The following is a 14,367-nucleotide window of genomic DNA, read 5'->3' on the forward strand; positions in this document are numbered from 1 at the left end:
CACCCATTCTATTGATATTGAAATATGTATAGTATATATACCGGTGTGTGTATATATATATATATTTTTTTGTGTATTTTTTTCCTGTTTTCTGTTTTGTTTTTCTTGCCGGACAACCAATTGAAACCTACGTACATGCATACATGAATGCACACATACTTACCTGTTTTTCATTTATTTTTTTTTGGTTTGGTTTTTTAAATTATATATATATATATATACATATATTTTTTTCCCTCCATCTCGAAAGGCTCAAGGACATTCTCTCTCACACACACATACACACACACACTGACTATATGATATTTGCTGGCTTTTATCCCACTGTTGTCATCCTCTTGTTATGTCTATGTATTGTCTTAATATTGTCTCGTGTCTTTCAATAAAAAAAATTTTTTTTAAATGAAAGGAAGTTTCAGCTGGTTGCTGAAAGAATCAAAAGCTTACCCAGAAGAATGTGTGACACTTGTTTGTGGTCACTTGTTGATGCTGTGAGTGGCTGAGCGTGGAAGTGTGTTGTAAACCCAGATGTGCCATGGGTGGGCTTTTCCCTTTCAGTGTTTTAGATTCATCGTCACCACTACCAGCTTTTTATTTGATTGAAAGGATAAACGCACTGTATGACTGGCCATAACTTGACTTTGGTATATCTTTACAGAAAGCTCTTGCTGTCATCTTTCGCATGTGAAAAGGCCTTTGAAACAGGACTGTTGTGGGGGGGGGGGGGTCAGGTCAGGTCAGAGGCGTGAGCAACATGGGATCAGCACATTCCTCGCATTCTGCCACACCGTCATGCTGCAGTCAGCTGATTGGAGATCTGGCATTTACCCTCATGGAAACCGTGCGACAAAACAGGCATCTCTGTATCTTTAACACACTCGTCATTACACAGGGAGTGCCTGCTGTTTTATATATTTATATTTATATATATATATATATATATATATACGGTATATATACACACACACACAGTCCCCTGTAATGTAGCTGATTCCTAATATAGAGCATGGACTTAAATGTCTTGATCCCTTTGAATAAAATAAACAAGCTGTTTGCAGTACATTTCACCGTATGATCTCTAAAATTACAAGTTTATGATGTTCTACAGTTCTGTCCCTTTTATCCCATATATTATGTCTCTCAGTTCTTGGAATAGCCTGTCGTCCTATGTGCGTCAATAACGAAAGCTTTCAAATTATGGGGAAAAACAAGCAATAAATCTGCCTGAGGTTACACTTTGACAGCCTCATGACAGCCTCATGACTTCCACAGAACAGCCTGACGTGTAAAGTCCGAGCAGTGAGGAAGTTAATAGGGGCTTTGTCTTTCCTATGTCATCATTGCTCATACTGTTGATCTCAATTGCGCAATTAGGCTTGTTGCAGTAGGCCTCTGCTCTTCATGCCTTCTTGCCTGGTAACATTTAACTCCTCCTACATTTTGCTCTCAGACTTCGCCAGCACAACTTTCAGCAATGGAGCCCACTCCCTGCATCTGCTCTCCATCAGTGTGGTATGTGCTAGAGAGCCTTTGATCCCCCCCCCCCCCCCCCCCCCAACTCTACTGTGTGTGCATGTGCATGCGGGAGGGTGAGTCAGACAGACATAGAAAAGACTGTCGTGCTCGTTTACACAGACAATGCCCCAATGGATGAAAGCAAGTGGAAAGACAGTGATACAAAAGAGCAGTAAACATGCATTATACCCACAGTTTTAAGTCCAGCCTCCAGGCCTGCAGTTAAAGGCTTAATGCCGCTTGATCCTTGTGCACAAGTGCTGGAGGAGCTGAACTTCACTTCCTCTGTACTATTAATGGAGAAGTATGCACAGCCATGAACAGAACCAACAAATGCCACTGGTTTAATCTGAGTTGTAATGCTTACAAATGGAAATAACACAATGTCTCTTTTTGTACTGCAGAATTTCAGTCCTTAAAGGGTGGGGAGGCTTCCTCCATGGGCCCCAGTGACCCCCTGCTACCTTTTGTTTTTGTGTCAAGTGATAGAGAGCACTTTGAAACTGAACACCAGTTCAAACAGGAGGCCATAATTGCAAAGGCAATAGGACCACTGGAGGGGCCTGAAGCAGTAAGGGCACCTCCAGCCATGAAGCTCCTTGTGAAAACAAGACAGGGGCAGTAAAATGTTGATGAGAATGCCAGAGAAAAGTGGAGAAGTGGCACATTCATCAGAGAGGCGTGAGAACAACTGGACTTGTGGGGATATTGGAAGGTTGAGATTTTCCTTGACATCCTCTCATAAGGTGTGGACATTTGGTTACATGAGCCATTCTGTGAGCCATTCTCAGAAGAAGCAATTAAGCAGATTACTAGGCCATGGCGTTATTATTAGACTGATTTGCATCTTCTCACATGGAGCCAGGTGAATAATAAGCTATTACAGAAAGAAATAAGGATGTACCTGTAGGCCAGCAACCAACAAAAGCAAAGATGAGAATAGGAAGCCAGACAACTAAATGAAATTATAAAAATGAGCAATAGTAATGTGAAAATAAAACTCCCAGGCATGCAGATAAAAAGTCACGTCATTGGGTTGCACAAACAATCTCATGCATTAGCCAACTGCAATAAAGCCATAATCAAATAAAGTTATTTAAAGGGCCCAAGGGGTCAACAATAAAATAAGCAAACCTGATTTCACCATCATGTAGAGTACATGATATCACAATCAGGAAATGTATCAGGAAGAATATCTTCATGTGTTTCCCACTATTACTGCCCCACCTTCTGTAGGCTCATATAGGCCTGTGTAACTTTATACAAAAGCAGTCATATCTAATAAAATGATGTGATCCTCAATACATTTGTGCTGGGAAAAAAGCGAGTGATGACAATGTTCAAAGGATATTTTGACGAAAACATGCGTCAACCATTATTCTCGTTAGATATGGAAAACTGGAAACTTTACACAAACACACATCAGAAAGTATGATCCCTTTAAGAATTGTACTCTTTGTTTACATAACATAGGGTGCGATCCATTGACCATGTGAGGTGGCAAAAGTAGGGCGTTTTACTCCAAGTACCATAACGTTTATTTACCCAACAATAAAGCAAACTAAAAGTACTTCTATCTAATGTATTTAAGTACATTTATCACCTCACATAGCACACTCGGGTCCAAAACACTATTTTAAACAAATATTTGGTGTGGCGCCCCCCCTACACAAAGTAAAGAATAAGCGAATGGTACATTCCGGCCCTGCTCCTCGCTGTTTTTGTATCTGCTTCAGAGCGGATTCAACCGCCAAGTAAGTTACATTTTGCCATGTCACGCTAAAGTAGTTTGAGACCACTTTAATGATAGAAAACTGGATTGTCGTGGGCACAGAGACGTACGCAGCTGGATACAGGGTCTGAAATGAGAGCCCGTCGTGTTTTCTGAAGATAATCCCCGGTGACGGTTGAGCCGCTGCTCTTACTGTAAAGCTAATGTTAGTCAGTGAAGCCAGAAGCCTCATGTTTTCTTCGAGCCAGGAGGAGCAATGCGCCCCGTCCAAAGACCCGGTGAAGTACGGGGAGCTGGTGGTGCTGGGGTAAGTTCAGCCTTGCCGATATATATATATATATATATATATATATATATATATATATATATATATAGAGAGAGAGAGAGAGAACATGAAGGCGGGTGTTTATCTGGAGGAAGTTTCACAAGAGGGCACCCGCATAGGTGACGTAGCAACGTTGAGTGTAAGTTGGTAAAATAAGGTGTGAACTCTTTCACTGTGTTTTTATTTTAGACAAACATCGACTTGTTCACAGCTATCTTTCTATTTCTATATATATATATATATATATTTCTATATATGAATCTGAATATATATCATTTATATTGATATTTTCAGGAAAAAACATCGAGCCCAGTTTTAGATTCACGCGCTCACGTTACTCCACTAATGAGGACACGTGCACAATCAGAAATGTGTACGTTTACGCGTCCCCGAGGTGGTGGCAGCAGTGCTTCAGTCTCTGACAACTGGGATGAAAATACAAACACTGTAGCTAGATTTTAACCAACCAAAGTGTCCCAAGGTTGGTTCAGGGCAACTTAAGTAACCCGGAAACCCAGACACTGTCAGCAACTCTGACCCAGGGCGCTCGTTCCGATCTTAAAAGTTTGGTTCATGGGGTTTTAGGAATTCGGAAGTGGTGATGGTCCCCTCCCCCAGCCTCCAGGCTTCTTCCTATTTTCTAAACGTATCTGTAGCTCAGACCGCACAACTTTACACTGTGGTCGCACTACAAGGCCATGGTTTGTACGATGTCCATGGTGCTAGGATGGACCTATAGATCCTTGTTGCGTTCAATCGTTTGAAATCACACACCTTGCTTATCCACTGACGTGTCCTGTCCACATGGTCAGGTAGGGGACCTTTACTGTTTGCTTTATCACCACTAAAGCCCAACATCAGCTCGGATCTAGTCCTTTATCACGATATACAATTTTAATTCACAATATCCATGTAAATCGTGTCATAATAATAATAATAATAACAGGGAAATGTGGAGTAACTGCATGGATACAATTGCCAAACATGACATATCTGTTCTTAGTTAATCCAGCAAACTAAACACTTGGAACTGATGACTGTTCATAATTTTTACAACACAATAAATACTTAAACCATCATTCACAATCATCAAAATAGTTGCTGATTAATTTTCCTCCGATCAACCAATCAATCGATTGTTTCAAACTCACCACATGCCCAGTGAGATCTTGTTTGCTTATAATTTATTCCGATAACCTAGATCTTGATCAAAGTGTTGCGTTGTGTTTAGGCAACATTTCACAGGTTTTTCCTTTCAAGCTTTACCATTTACACTGAAAATATCATATTATTGGCACTAATATTGCAACATGTCAAACAAGACCCATCCATAATCTGTTGATGTTATAAAACCAGGTAGTTATAGTGTCATTAGTATACGTGTCTTATCCTGCCACTGAGTAAAAGCTGGTGAGTCTTTTTTCAGGATCTGTTCAGGAGACTGTGACCAATCATCATTTTGAACAATCATGTTTGTATTAATAATCTGTCGGGGCCAACGGCTGCCACAGATAACGGAAAACACCTGCTGTGTCATCAGTGATTTGGGTTTTTGTCCAGTACGGCAACTGACTTAAAATGAGCATTTTGAAGTGTTTGTGCTCAACACGCTGTAGAGACGACGTGTCTGTAGATCCTTGTAAAGGGTATAGATGCAGAGCATGGTGGAGTCAGTGTACTCCCACAGCCATACTGCTTATTGTAGGGGACAAAAAAGCGCTGACTGCTTATTACCCCGGACTGAACGCATGGCGTGTGGGTAGCTGATACTTTTGTTCTGTCTCCCGACATGAAGACACATATTTGAATCAGATGTGACGGGTGTATAATCACTGCCATGACATCACATCCCCGCTGATAAAACTGATGGTAGACAAGATAGCTGACGGCACGGAACAAAGCTTGTTTGAGCAGCACTTCCCTCGGTGGTTTGTTGCCATGACCGTGGTGGTGGCTGTTGTTACTTGCATGGCTGCCCCCCTCCCATCTCTCTGCCTGGACGGATTGGCTTGGTGCTGGTCAGTGAGGAGGAGGGGTATCCTGGAAATGAAAGGATGGATTGATCAGGACTCAGCCTCTCCTCCGCTTCCTCTGTCCATTGTGACTGGGAGACTGGGCCTATTGATTGAACTTTGTACACGTCTCCCCCTAAAGAACCACTCGGTAAAGCAAGTACACAAATCAACGTCTTTGGTAAAAACGGGCACAGATTGTTTAGATGCTGATGTGGTGTTCATCAGTCAGATGGGTACTTAAATCTGAGTCAGTAGACTGATGCTCTTCTCCCTCACCGTGCCATCTGGCTGCCTCCCGTGTAGTGATGATTTACTGTTTTATATATTTGCACAGTTTAGATTGACCCATCCGAAGCACTTTGCACCCCCGCGTTCCTACTTTTGCAGCGTCATCTTGCCTCTGTGACCCTCCTCCTTCTGCGAACACTAGCCTTTTCATTTAGCATAAGAGGTAGGAGGTGCTGTTGGCTCCTCAGTGCAGCCCCGGGGACGATAGGTGATGTGCCAAAGTCTTCTAATCCCGGCTCCTGAACATTGGAGGGTAAAGCCGCTGTCTTGTCTGGCACAGGTCAAAAGGGACGGTTAGAAGGCAGCTTTAAAAAGCCTGAGCCTAGTGTGACGGTGGCGCTTCCTAAATGACAGAACATTGTTCCTCAATGCAATGCTGAATAATAGAAAGAGTTTTTTAAAGAGCCAGGATTATATTCTGTGGTTAGAATTCATCATGGAGAAATGCTGAACTGCATATCATCTTATTGTGTGCTGCAAATGTGTGAGACATCAAGGCAGGTATCCCACTCAGACATACTGTATATGTCTAGTCGCTCTTTATTTAGGAGTACAGAGTCAGGATGGTGTTGATTTAGCTTCAAAAGTGTCTTTATAGATCATCAGTATTCCTTTTCCACGTGGATCTTTTTGGACCATATTGGACCATTTTACATTATATTTCTCAAATCTTTAGGTGTTCTGTCCTGTACCGTGTTACCAGAGTGTATGTAAAAGACAACCACTGTTAAAATAAACATTAGAATTAAAAGCCTTTGCAATAGTGAACAATCTAAACACTAATACGGTGATGTATTTCCCTGCTGCCGTCAGTGTGTTGGTACTTTCATTCAGTGCCCCTCTGGGAGGCTTGTCCTACAGGCCAGCTTTGTGCACTGTGCTGACTGGGACCATGTGTTTCCATGCCTGGCCAGCCGTGAGGAGACACGGGACAGGTGGACTCGCTTTGGAGGGGACGTAGGGAGGAGCAGAAAGGGACCTCTTGTTGCGACTGTTGCTTTTGTGTTGCAACAAAGATTTGCAGATCACGTCGTGGTTGAAGAGTTCACTCCCTCGTGATAATGCGTTGTTCTGCAAAACGCCAGGCTTTTAGATAGAGATATTTGCGTTGTGCAAAGTGTCCGCTCAGCACACCGTGGTTACATGCGAGTGTGTGGCAGACGGCCTGTGTGTTGGATGGGGAGTAGAGCATGGGGTGTCCCAGCTGGTGGACTGGGAGAGGAGCGGTCCTAACGGAGAGGGGGCTTCTTCATTCACGAGGAGCTGCCGAGGCTCGGCGCCTCGCAGCAGACCAAGGGGCAAAACAGAGCATTCTCTTCCAGTGTTGCCGAGGCTTTAAAATTAAGATCTTAGAACTTCATGTGTGTGAAAAAAAAAAAAAAAAATCCAACGATGAGAAAACCGCTTTTCAGTCGCGTGAGCCAGCTTTCCGCCCACACTGTGCTTTCCCAAAGTGATAGCGAACCTGACGTGCATCTTAAAACCCGGCTCCTGCCTGGGACACGGCGCAAAAGAACAGCTGCAGTTAGCACAGAGTTGGCTCACTGAAATCACAAGTACCAGAGTGCATTATGTAATAAGAGACATTGTCCAATGTAACGCTTAGATTGCTAATAGGGGGCATTAGATTTGCCAATGATGTAATGCACGGAAAAGCTCTTTACAAAACGGAAATGTTTTCTAAGTCTCCCTGTTTACTTGTTATATGAATTCAGCCTTTTAAATCTCATTGGACACATCTTTCTGCAGCTGCTAATGATGGGAAGCATTTTCATAAACATTCTTGCTAATTTGCTGTCCTTTCCCTCCACCCCCCCCTCCCGTGACAGGTACAATGGCTCTCTGCCCAACGGAGATCGGGGTAGACGGAAAAGCAGATTTGCGCTGTACAGGAGGACCAAAGCCAACGGCGTTAAGCCGAGCACTGTGCACATCCTCAACACGCCGCAGGCCAGCAAGGTACAGACCGCATCAGGGGACGAGTCCCAATGAACAGCCGTCTGCTTGTTTGTTATTGTATGTTTTTGACTAAATGTATACAAGCATGTCAGTGAATAACTTGGACAGATTGAGTCATTTTGTATGTATTAATGTACGTGTGCAGTTTTAAATTCACATTGTAACTGACCTCAGCAGATTAAAGGTGGAGGAACGACAGCTGAGGGGGGAAAAAAACACCACAGACTATTTCAGAGCAGCAGTGATTGTTTTTTTTTCAGTAGCTTATGGAACTTGCAGTGAGCTCCATTGCATTATTGTTGGCAGCCCTGCATGTTGACATTTCCAGTACAATAACCGTAGTTCCTACCTGGGCCTCACAGCTTTTCTTTGCCTGCCAGAAACTGCCTCGTCCAGTATAACACGTCTGCATTCCTGCCTTTGGTTCCCAAGCAAAAACTGCTAAACAAGCGAGAGGAACTGCTTACCCCTGCACCTCTCGGAGGCCAATATTCCAGACGTTTGTTGGGCGTTTAGATCGGTTGGCAAAAGGCCCTCTGGTTCAGGTTACTCTCACCTTGTGGAACCTGACTCCTGGTCTCTGAGGTTTTCTCTGTGACAGAGGCTTCTTCATCGCAGGGATTGTGCATCATTCCGGTTGCGTTTGAGCTTAAACGTGGCCTGTATGAAGTATGGCTGAATGTTTCTGCTGCTCCATCCTACGAGTTCTCTCTCAGTCAGAAAACAATGTTTGCACCGGACCCGAGCGTTTTTTACTACACAGCTCAACTTGGCAAAGAGTGCCCTTTACGCAATTAGACACACGGCTGTCTGAGAGATGGGAGCTGCCGTGACCTCCTCCACCTTTCAGTACTGTCCCTCTCGGCCAGCCTGTTACCAGGCCTTGGGTCAGGAGGGTCGACTGAAGAGGAAGTTGTTTCAGTTGGCTGACCCTGCACCCTCAGCTGTACACACGGCCAAATATAGCCATTCCTTAAGAAGCTAGCAGGGTGGTGGCTCAGAAGCTCACGTGTCTGTGCACACTCTGGTGTTCATGACGGATAACGAGGAGCTCCCATGATGCCTCTGCCCCCCCCCCCCCCCCCCCCCCCAATTTGATCTCAATTACGGCATTTGTGCAAGTGTCACCGGTGGTTTTATTTCCAATCCTTCGACTGAGAAAGGGTGTGTGTGTGTGTGTGTGTGTGTGTGTGAGTGAGAGAGACATTTTGGGGGTTGGGTGTTGTGCTTATAAAACACAGTACACAGTTACACATGAACTTCTTTCAGCGGAGCACCATTTGTTTGTAGCGGCGCGGTCGAGACGATGACATTTGTGTCATCTGTCTCTGATGTGCGTGGAAGCGTTGATGACCTACTTTCTCTCTCCCTGTTGCACTTGGAGGGGGGGATTGTTTTGGGAAATGGAATTTGCAGATTAGAGCGCGATGATAATAGTGGCACATGTGGTGAAGTGTTGATGGGAGCGGGGCCCGAGTGGCTCTGACCCACCCTGCCTACACGACACTGACTGAGAGCAGCTCAGCTGGTCGGCGAGCTCGTGTTAAGTGAGGCCAGTTTATGGTCACTGTCACGGGAGTGTGACTTATCCTGCACTTCCCCGTTTCCTCTACCAGACATTCCTGCCACAGATCTTTGCTTGTCGGTAATATAATGAAGAAATGTTGTTGCTTTGCTGTTTGTTATAACCCAGTAATAATCCATTGTAGTAAAACGCCTGACGATGTTTTGTTGTTGTAAATAACAGGGTGGAAATATATATTCTCTCCAGCTCCTGTTTGTGAACCGTTGGCACTCAGATCTGGTGTTAAAGCCACAAGCCAAGACATGAAAGGGTTTCTACTGACGTCACTATGACACAGCACCGTGAAACACCCCCTTGTTGTTGGTGTGCTAAGTGCTTCGACCTAAATAGTTAGAATATATATTTGTTGTGTTTTTAATGTGGCATCACAATAGGGTAGCATGGTTGTAACGAGTTGGTTGTTATGTTTCAGGCTGTGAACTGTAAAGGCCAACACAGCATCTCCTACACACTGTCCAGGAACCATACGGTGGTGGTGGAGTACAGCCATGACAAAGACACAGACATGTTTCAGGTGAGAACCCAGGAAACGACACTGTCACCTGTTAGGATTGTGTTTAGAATAACACGTCCTTCCCCAGAGTCCCATGTATCCAAATTTCTCCCTTCCTGAACTTAACACTGCCCCAGATTGTGCACGTGCACTGTCCACTGTTCTGTCTTAATCTGAATGTACAGCGAGGAGACGACGACCAGAGGGAAGTCGGCACTGCAGGCACGTGCTTCACATTGAGCTCTGTTTTGTGTCCAATTGTCTTTAAACAACGCTGACTAAATAGTCAAGCAGCAGAGAAGTGGAAACTAAGATACAAGCAACACTTGTAGACGTTAGAAATGAGGTAATGAAGAAATGCTTATTTTTTACCTCCGCTTGTTCATTTTAAGAACCGTTGGGACATTTATTTCATGGGGGGGGCGGTCTGATATCACATGCAACAATATAATAATATAGCATGAAATTCATTGGTTTCTGTGTTGCTTTGTAGATTGGGCGTTCCACTGAGAGCCCCATAGACTTTGTGGTGACTGACACAATAGCAGGAGGCCAGGAGGGAGAAGAGACTCCCATCACACAAAGCACCATCTCCCGCTTTGCGTGCCGAGTTGTCTGCGAGCGTAACCCGCCTTTCACGGCTCGCATCTACGCAGCTGGGTTTGATTCTTCCAAAAACATCTTCCTCGGGGTAATTACCAGTTTGACTTGCACTGCCGTCCCATTGGAGGGCTGGATGGCCAGTTTGTTTCTTTCAATCTAGTCCTAGCCGACTTCTAATCAGATAAGCAAATTCCTGTCACTGTTTCACTTTCGTCTGTACTCCGTCTCGCCTGCAGGAAAAAGCCGCCAAGTGGAAGAACCCCGACGGTCACATGGACGGACTAACAACCAATGGTGTGCTGGTAATGCACCCCAGGGGCGGGTTCATGGAGGAGTCAAAGCCGGGCGTATGGAGAGAGATCTCTGTTTGTGGGGATGTTTACACACTGAGAGAGACCCGCTCAGCACAGACTCCAGGCAAACTGGTCAGTAGCTACATACATGCGGTATATACCTACACAGCAGAAGTGTCACTGTGACTTCAGTGGAGCAGATGTTTCTCAATGCACAAATATGTCTGTGACGGTTGCATGCATGTCCAAAACATTCTCTCAGAAACTAAATATGCGTCTGCAGGTGGAGCATGAGAATAATATACTGCAGGACGGCTCCCTGGTGGATCTGTGCGGAGCCACGTTGCTGTGGCGTACTGCAGAAGGCCTCTTTCACACTCCCACCCAAAAGCACCTGGAGGCTCTCAGGCAGGAGATCAACGCAGGGCGCCCCCAGTGCCCCGTGGGCCTCAACACGCTCGCCTTCCCCAGCATGCAACGCAGCCGCGCCCTCTCCTCCCTGGAGGACAAGCAGCCGTGGGTCTACCTGGCCTGTGGCCACGTTCACGGCCACCACAACTGGGGCCACCGCTCGGAGCAGGAGGCCAGCGCTCAGCGAGAGTGTCCCATGTGCCGGGTGGTCGGGCCCTACGTGCCGCTGTGGCTGGGCTGTGAGCCGGCCTTCTACGTGGACACGGGCGCTCCCACCCACGCCTTCGTGCCGTGCGGACACGTGTGTTCGGAGAAGTCGGTCAAGTACTGGGCCGACATCCCTCTGCCCCACGGCACCCACGCCTTCCACAGCGCCTGCCCCTTCTGTGCCACCCAGCTCGGCCTCACTCAGGGCTGGTCCAAGCTAATCTTCCAGGGCCCGGTGGACTGAGCCGAAGGGTCCCGCTCCGGCAGGGAAAATTAGACAGGAATGCCAACATGCTGTGAAACTGTTCCGATTATTTTGTGCTTTCTTTTGTTCATGTAAGCCAGCTGTGGGAAGAAGTAAGTCTTCTCAAGTTCCGGTCATATACTGTGGATTCTGCACAACAGAGAGCCACTACGGCTTGTTCAGGGGCCTCATGTGGCTATTTGGATGGCCACTGTGGGACACAGAGACGTGAAGCACACTGGACCACAGGTGCCTTGCTCCTCCAGAATGAAATACTGTTTCAGCTGTTTTAAAATACGACGACTGCTGGTTCTCCATTCCGAGGGCTGGAGAATTAAGGTTGTTGAAGGAATAAATTGAGAATGATTTAAAGTTTTTACCGAGCCAGACAGCTGGACTGTTGGCTGGGAGAAAAGCCAAGAGAGACTCTGGGTCTTATGGCTAACTAGTTAAGTGCTCCCCATTGCCCCGTCGGCCCTGAACCCCCTAATGGCATCTCGGTCATGTAGTTCTCCAGATTTGGGCTTCCGTTTGCTAAACAGACTTTAAGGACTTAATGTACAGAGATATAATCCAGTGCCTCAAATCCCATTAAATGGTGGGAATATTTTTAATAAATGAGAGAAGATGGCAAAGGGAGAGATAGTTTTGCATTCATAAGACATATGGAAATGACACATGGATTCTTCAACACGTTTGTATCTGACAGAAGAGGTATTTTACTACACTGAGGCCCATGTACTGTTTTGTAATGCAAATGTTAATATATTTTTCTCCTGCATAAATAACGTGTGTGAGAATGTGTGAGTGTATGTGGGTTGGACTCCCTTTGGGCTTTGTTTAAATCGCCCTGCATCATTTCACCCCGATCCCCTTTCTATGATCTCGCCCGTCACCCAAAACACGACCAGAGAGAACGGGAAGCAAACCAACCTGGCAGGCTTTGACAATGAATGTACTGAAATACATCGACTCGCCTCACTGGTGGTACTTTAACCATGCAACTAACTTTCTCAATGGCTGTGCTGGTACAGCTACAGGCGAGGCCAATTGGCAGCGAAAGATTAGAGCTGTACTACCGTATGCATCAGCCGCACCTGCTCGCTTAGCTTGCTAGCTAGCCGTGCCCCCCCCCCCCCCCCCCCCCACACACACGTACTGTATTCAATCTGCACTGTTGTTAGCTTTATCCCATGCTGGGTCTGATCCAATGATTTGTACGCTGTTAAACCTGGGCACAGTCTCAGCAGCATCCAGCGATTATACCAAATATAAGGAGGAGCTGGTTTCCCCCCCCCCCCCCCACATGCAAGATGTAACGACCACTCTCTCCGATCCAAAGTGTTTCTGTAAACAATCCTAAACCCAAACTGCTGCTACGGTGGAATGTTGACAGCTCTGGATTATAGTCGAGGCTGTTCAGCTGCTCGCAACCAGCTCCAAGGGAATAATGATATTATCACACACCGTGCCAAATTTGGTAGGTTCTATTGTGTGTGTGTGTGTGTGTGTGGATAAGTCAAGTTGTCCAAAAAACCCAAGTAGCAGATCAATTGAAACTGAAGAATCTGGGACGAATCGTGCATTCTTCTGTGATGTTAGCGTACCAGACTGTGCCCATATGCAGAGTGTAGTTGGAGGCATTCATTCTGCCTCTTGAACATCAAATATTGAGCGTTAACATTATGAGAGGTTGAGGGTGGCGTTGCTATTAGAGCATTCAAATGGTCTTCAGGTTGCATTAAGGATGAATGGACCTGAGAGAGGGGCAGAATCCACCTTGATGAAGGGCTTCACAGACGAAAACTCCACATGATCACAATAGCAGTGGTGGACTGCTGGGGGATTTGACTTTGTTGGCGCCTTCTTAAAAGAAGCATACCTATCATTACGCTTCACTCGCACCACAGAGCTTTTCTGATTTTGATGTAACTTCCGAGCAGGGTCAAGTACCAAGCCCCGTATTATACAGTAGCATTCCTCTCCAACACCTTCAGCTCCAACACTGTGCCCGCCGCTTAAGACCGTGTTCTGTAACAGCTGTTCTGTAATCATCAGAGTAGCGGCCCCAAACATTCCTCCTTGGTAAACATGGGTGGGGCTCTCGGTTCACCCAAGGCCTTGTTCAATGATTTTGTCTGTACACAAGCCATAGAACACACTGATGCTCCCAATGCCTCCTTTGCAAAGAATAAAAGTTTTTAAAAATGTCTTGAAGTGAGTTGTTTATGATTTTAGGCTGAGAATCTGGAAGGTATGGATGAGATATTGATTCAGTGGCTTATGACGGCATGTGCAGTTGACGGAGCTACTTTTGTGAGGCCTCTCTGCCTTTTGAACTGCAGATGTCTCCAGCTGTGTACGCACAACACAGCGTAATGTTTAATCACAGTTACATGTGTGTTTCATCACTCCTCAGCGTGAGCAGTTCCCTGCTATCTTGGTTGCCAAAATGGCCCTTTTATTTTGATGGCTCTATCAAACCCAGTATTCTGTGAGATAAGAGACACATTTTTCTTGAAGTCTGTTTTGTTCACGTTTCACGGTGCATCTTATCAGCGTCGTCTTAATATTTACCAGAGGAAATGAGTGCATGAGCAACCTTCGCTGGTGTTGAGTGCTGAGTGTAGTCTCCCTGTGGAGCCACAGGAGGGCACTATTTCCTCAGCAACAGAGAGGTCGGCACCATATGCCCAC

At 45.6% G+C, this 14,367-nt stretch overlaps 1 protein-coding gene across 1 annotated transcript; it reads left to right on the forward strand.

The window, feature by feature from the left end:
• The first annotated feature begins 3,277 nt into the window (after window positions 1–3,277).
• peli2 (pellino E3 ubiquitin protein ligase family member 2) lies at window positions 3,278–13,882 on the forward strand. The gene is made up of 6 exons (XM_079287357.1): window positions 3,278–3,554; window positions 7,705–7,834; window positions 9,832–9,933; window positions 10,406–10,603; window positions 10,752–10,940; window positions 11,092–13,882. Exons 1-6 carry the CDS (start codon window positions 3,451–3,453, stop codon window positions 11,668–11,670), a joined length of 1,302 nt encoding a protein of 433 aa, XP_079143483.1. The 5' UTR covers window positions 3,278–3,450; the 3' UTR covers window positions 11,671–13,882.
• The last annotated feature ends 485 nt before the right edge of the window (window positions 13,883–14,367 follow it).

Source organism: Melanostigma gelatinosum (genome assembly GCF_949748355.1).
Source record: "Melanostigma gelatinosum genome assembly, chromosome: 16".
In the NCBI taxonomy this organism is placed as follows: Eukaryota; Metazoa; Chordata; class Actinopteri; order Perciformes; family Zoarcidae; genus Melanostigma; species Melanostigma gelatinosum.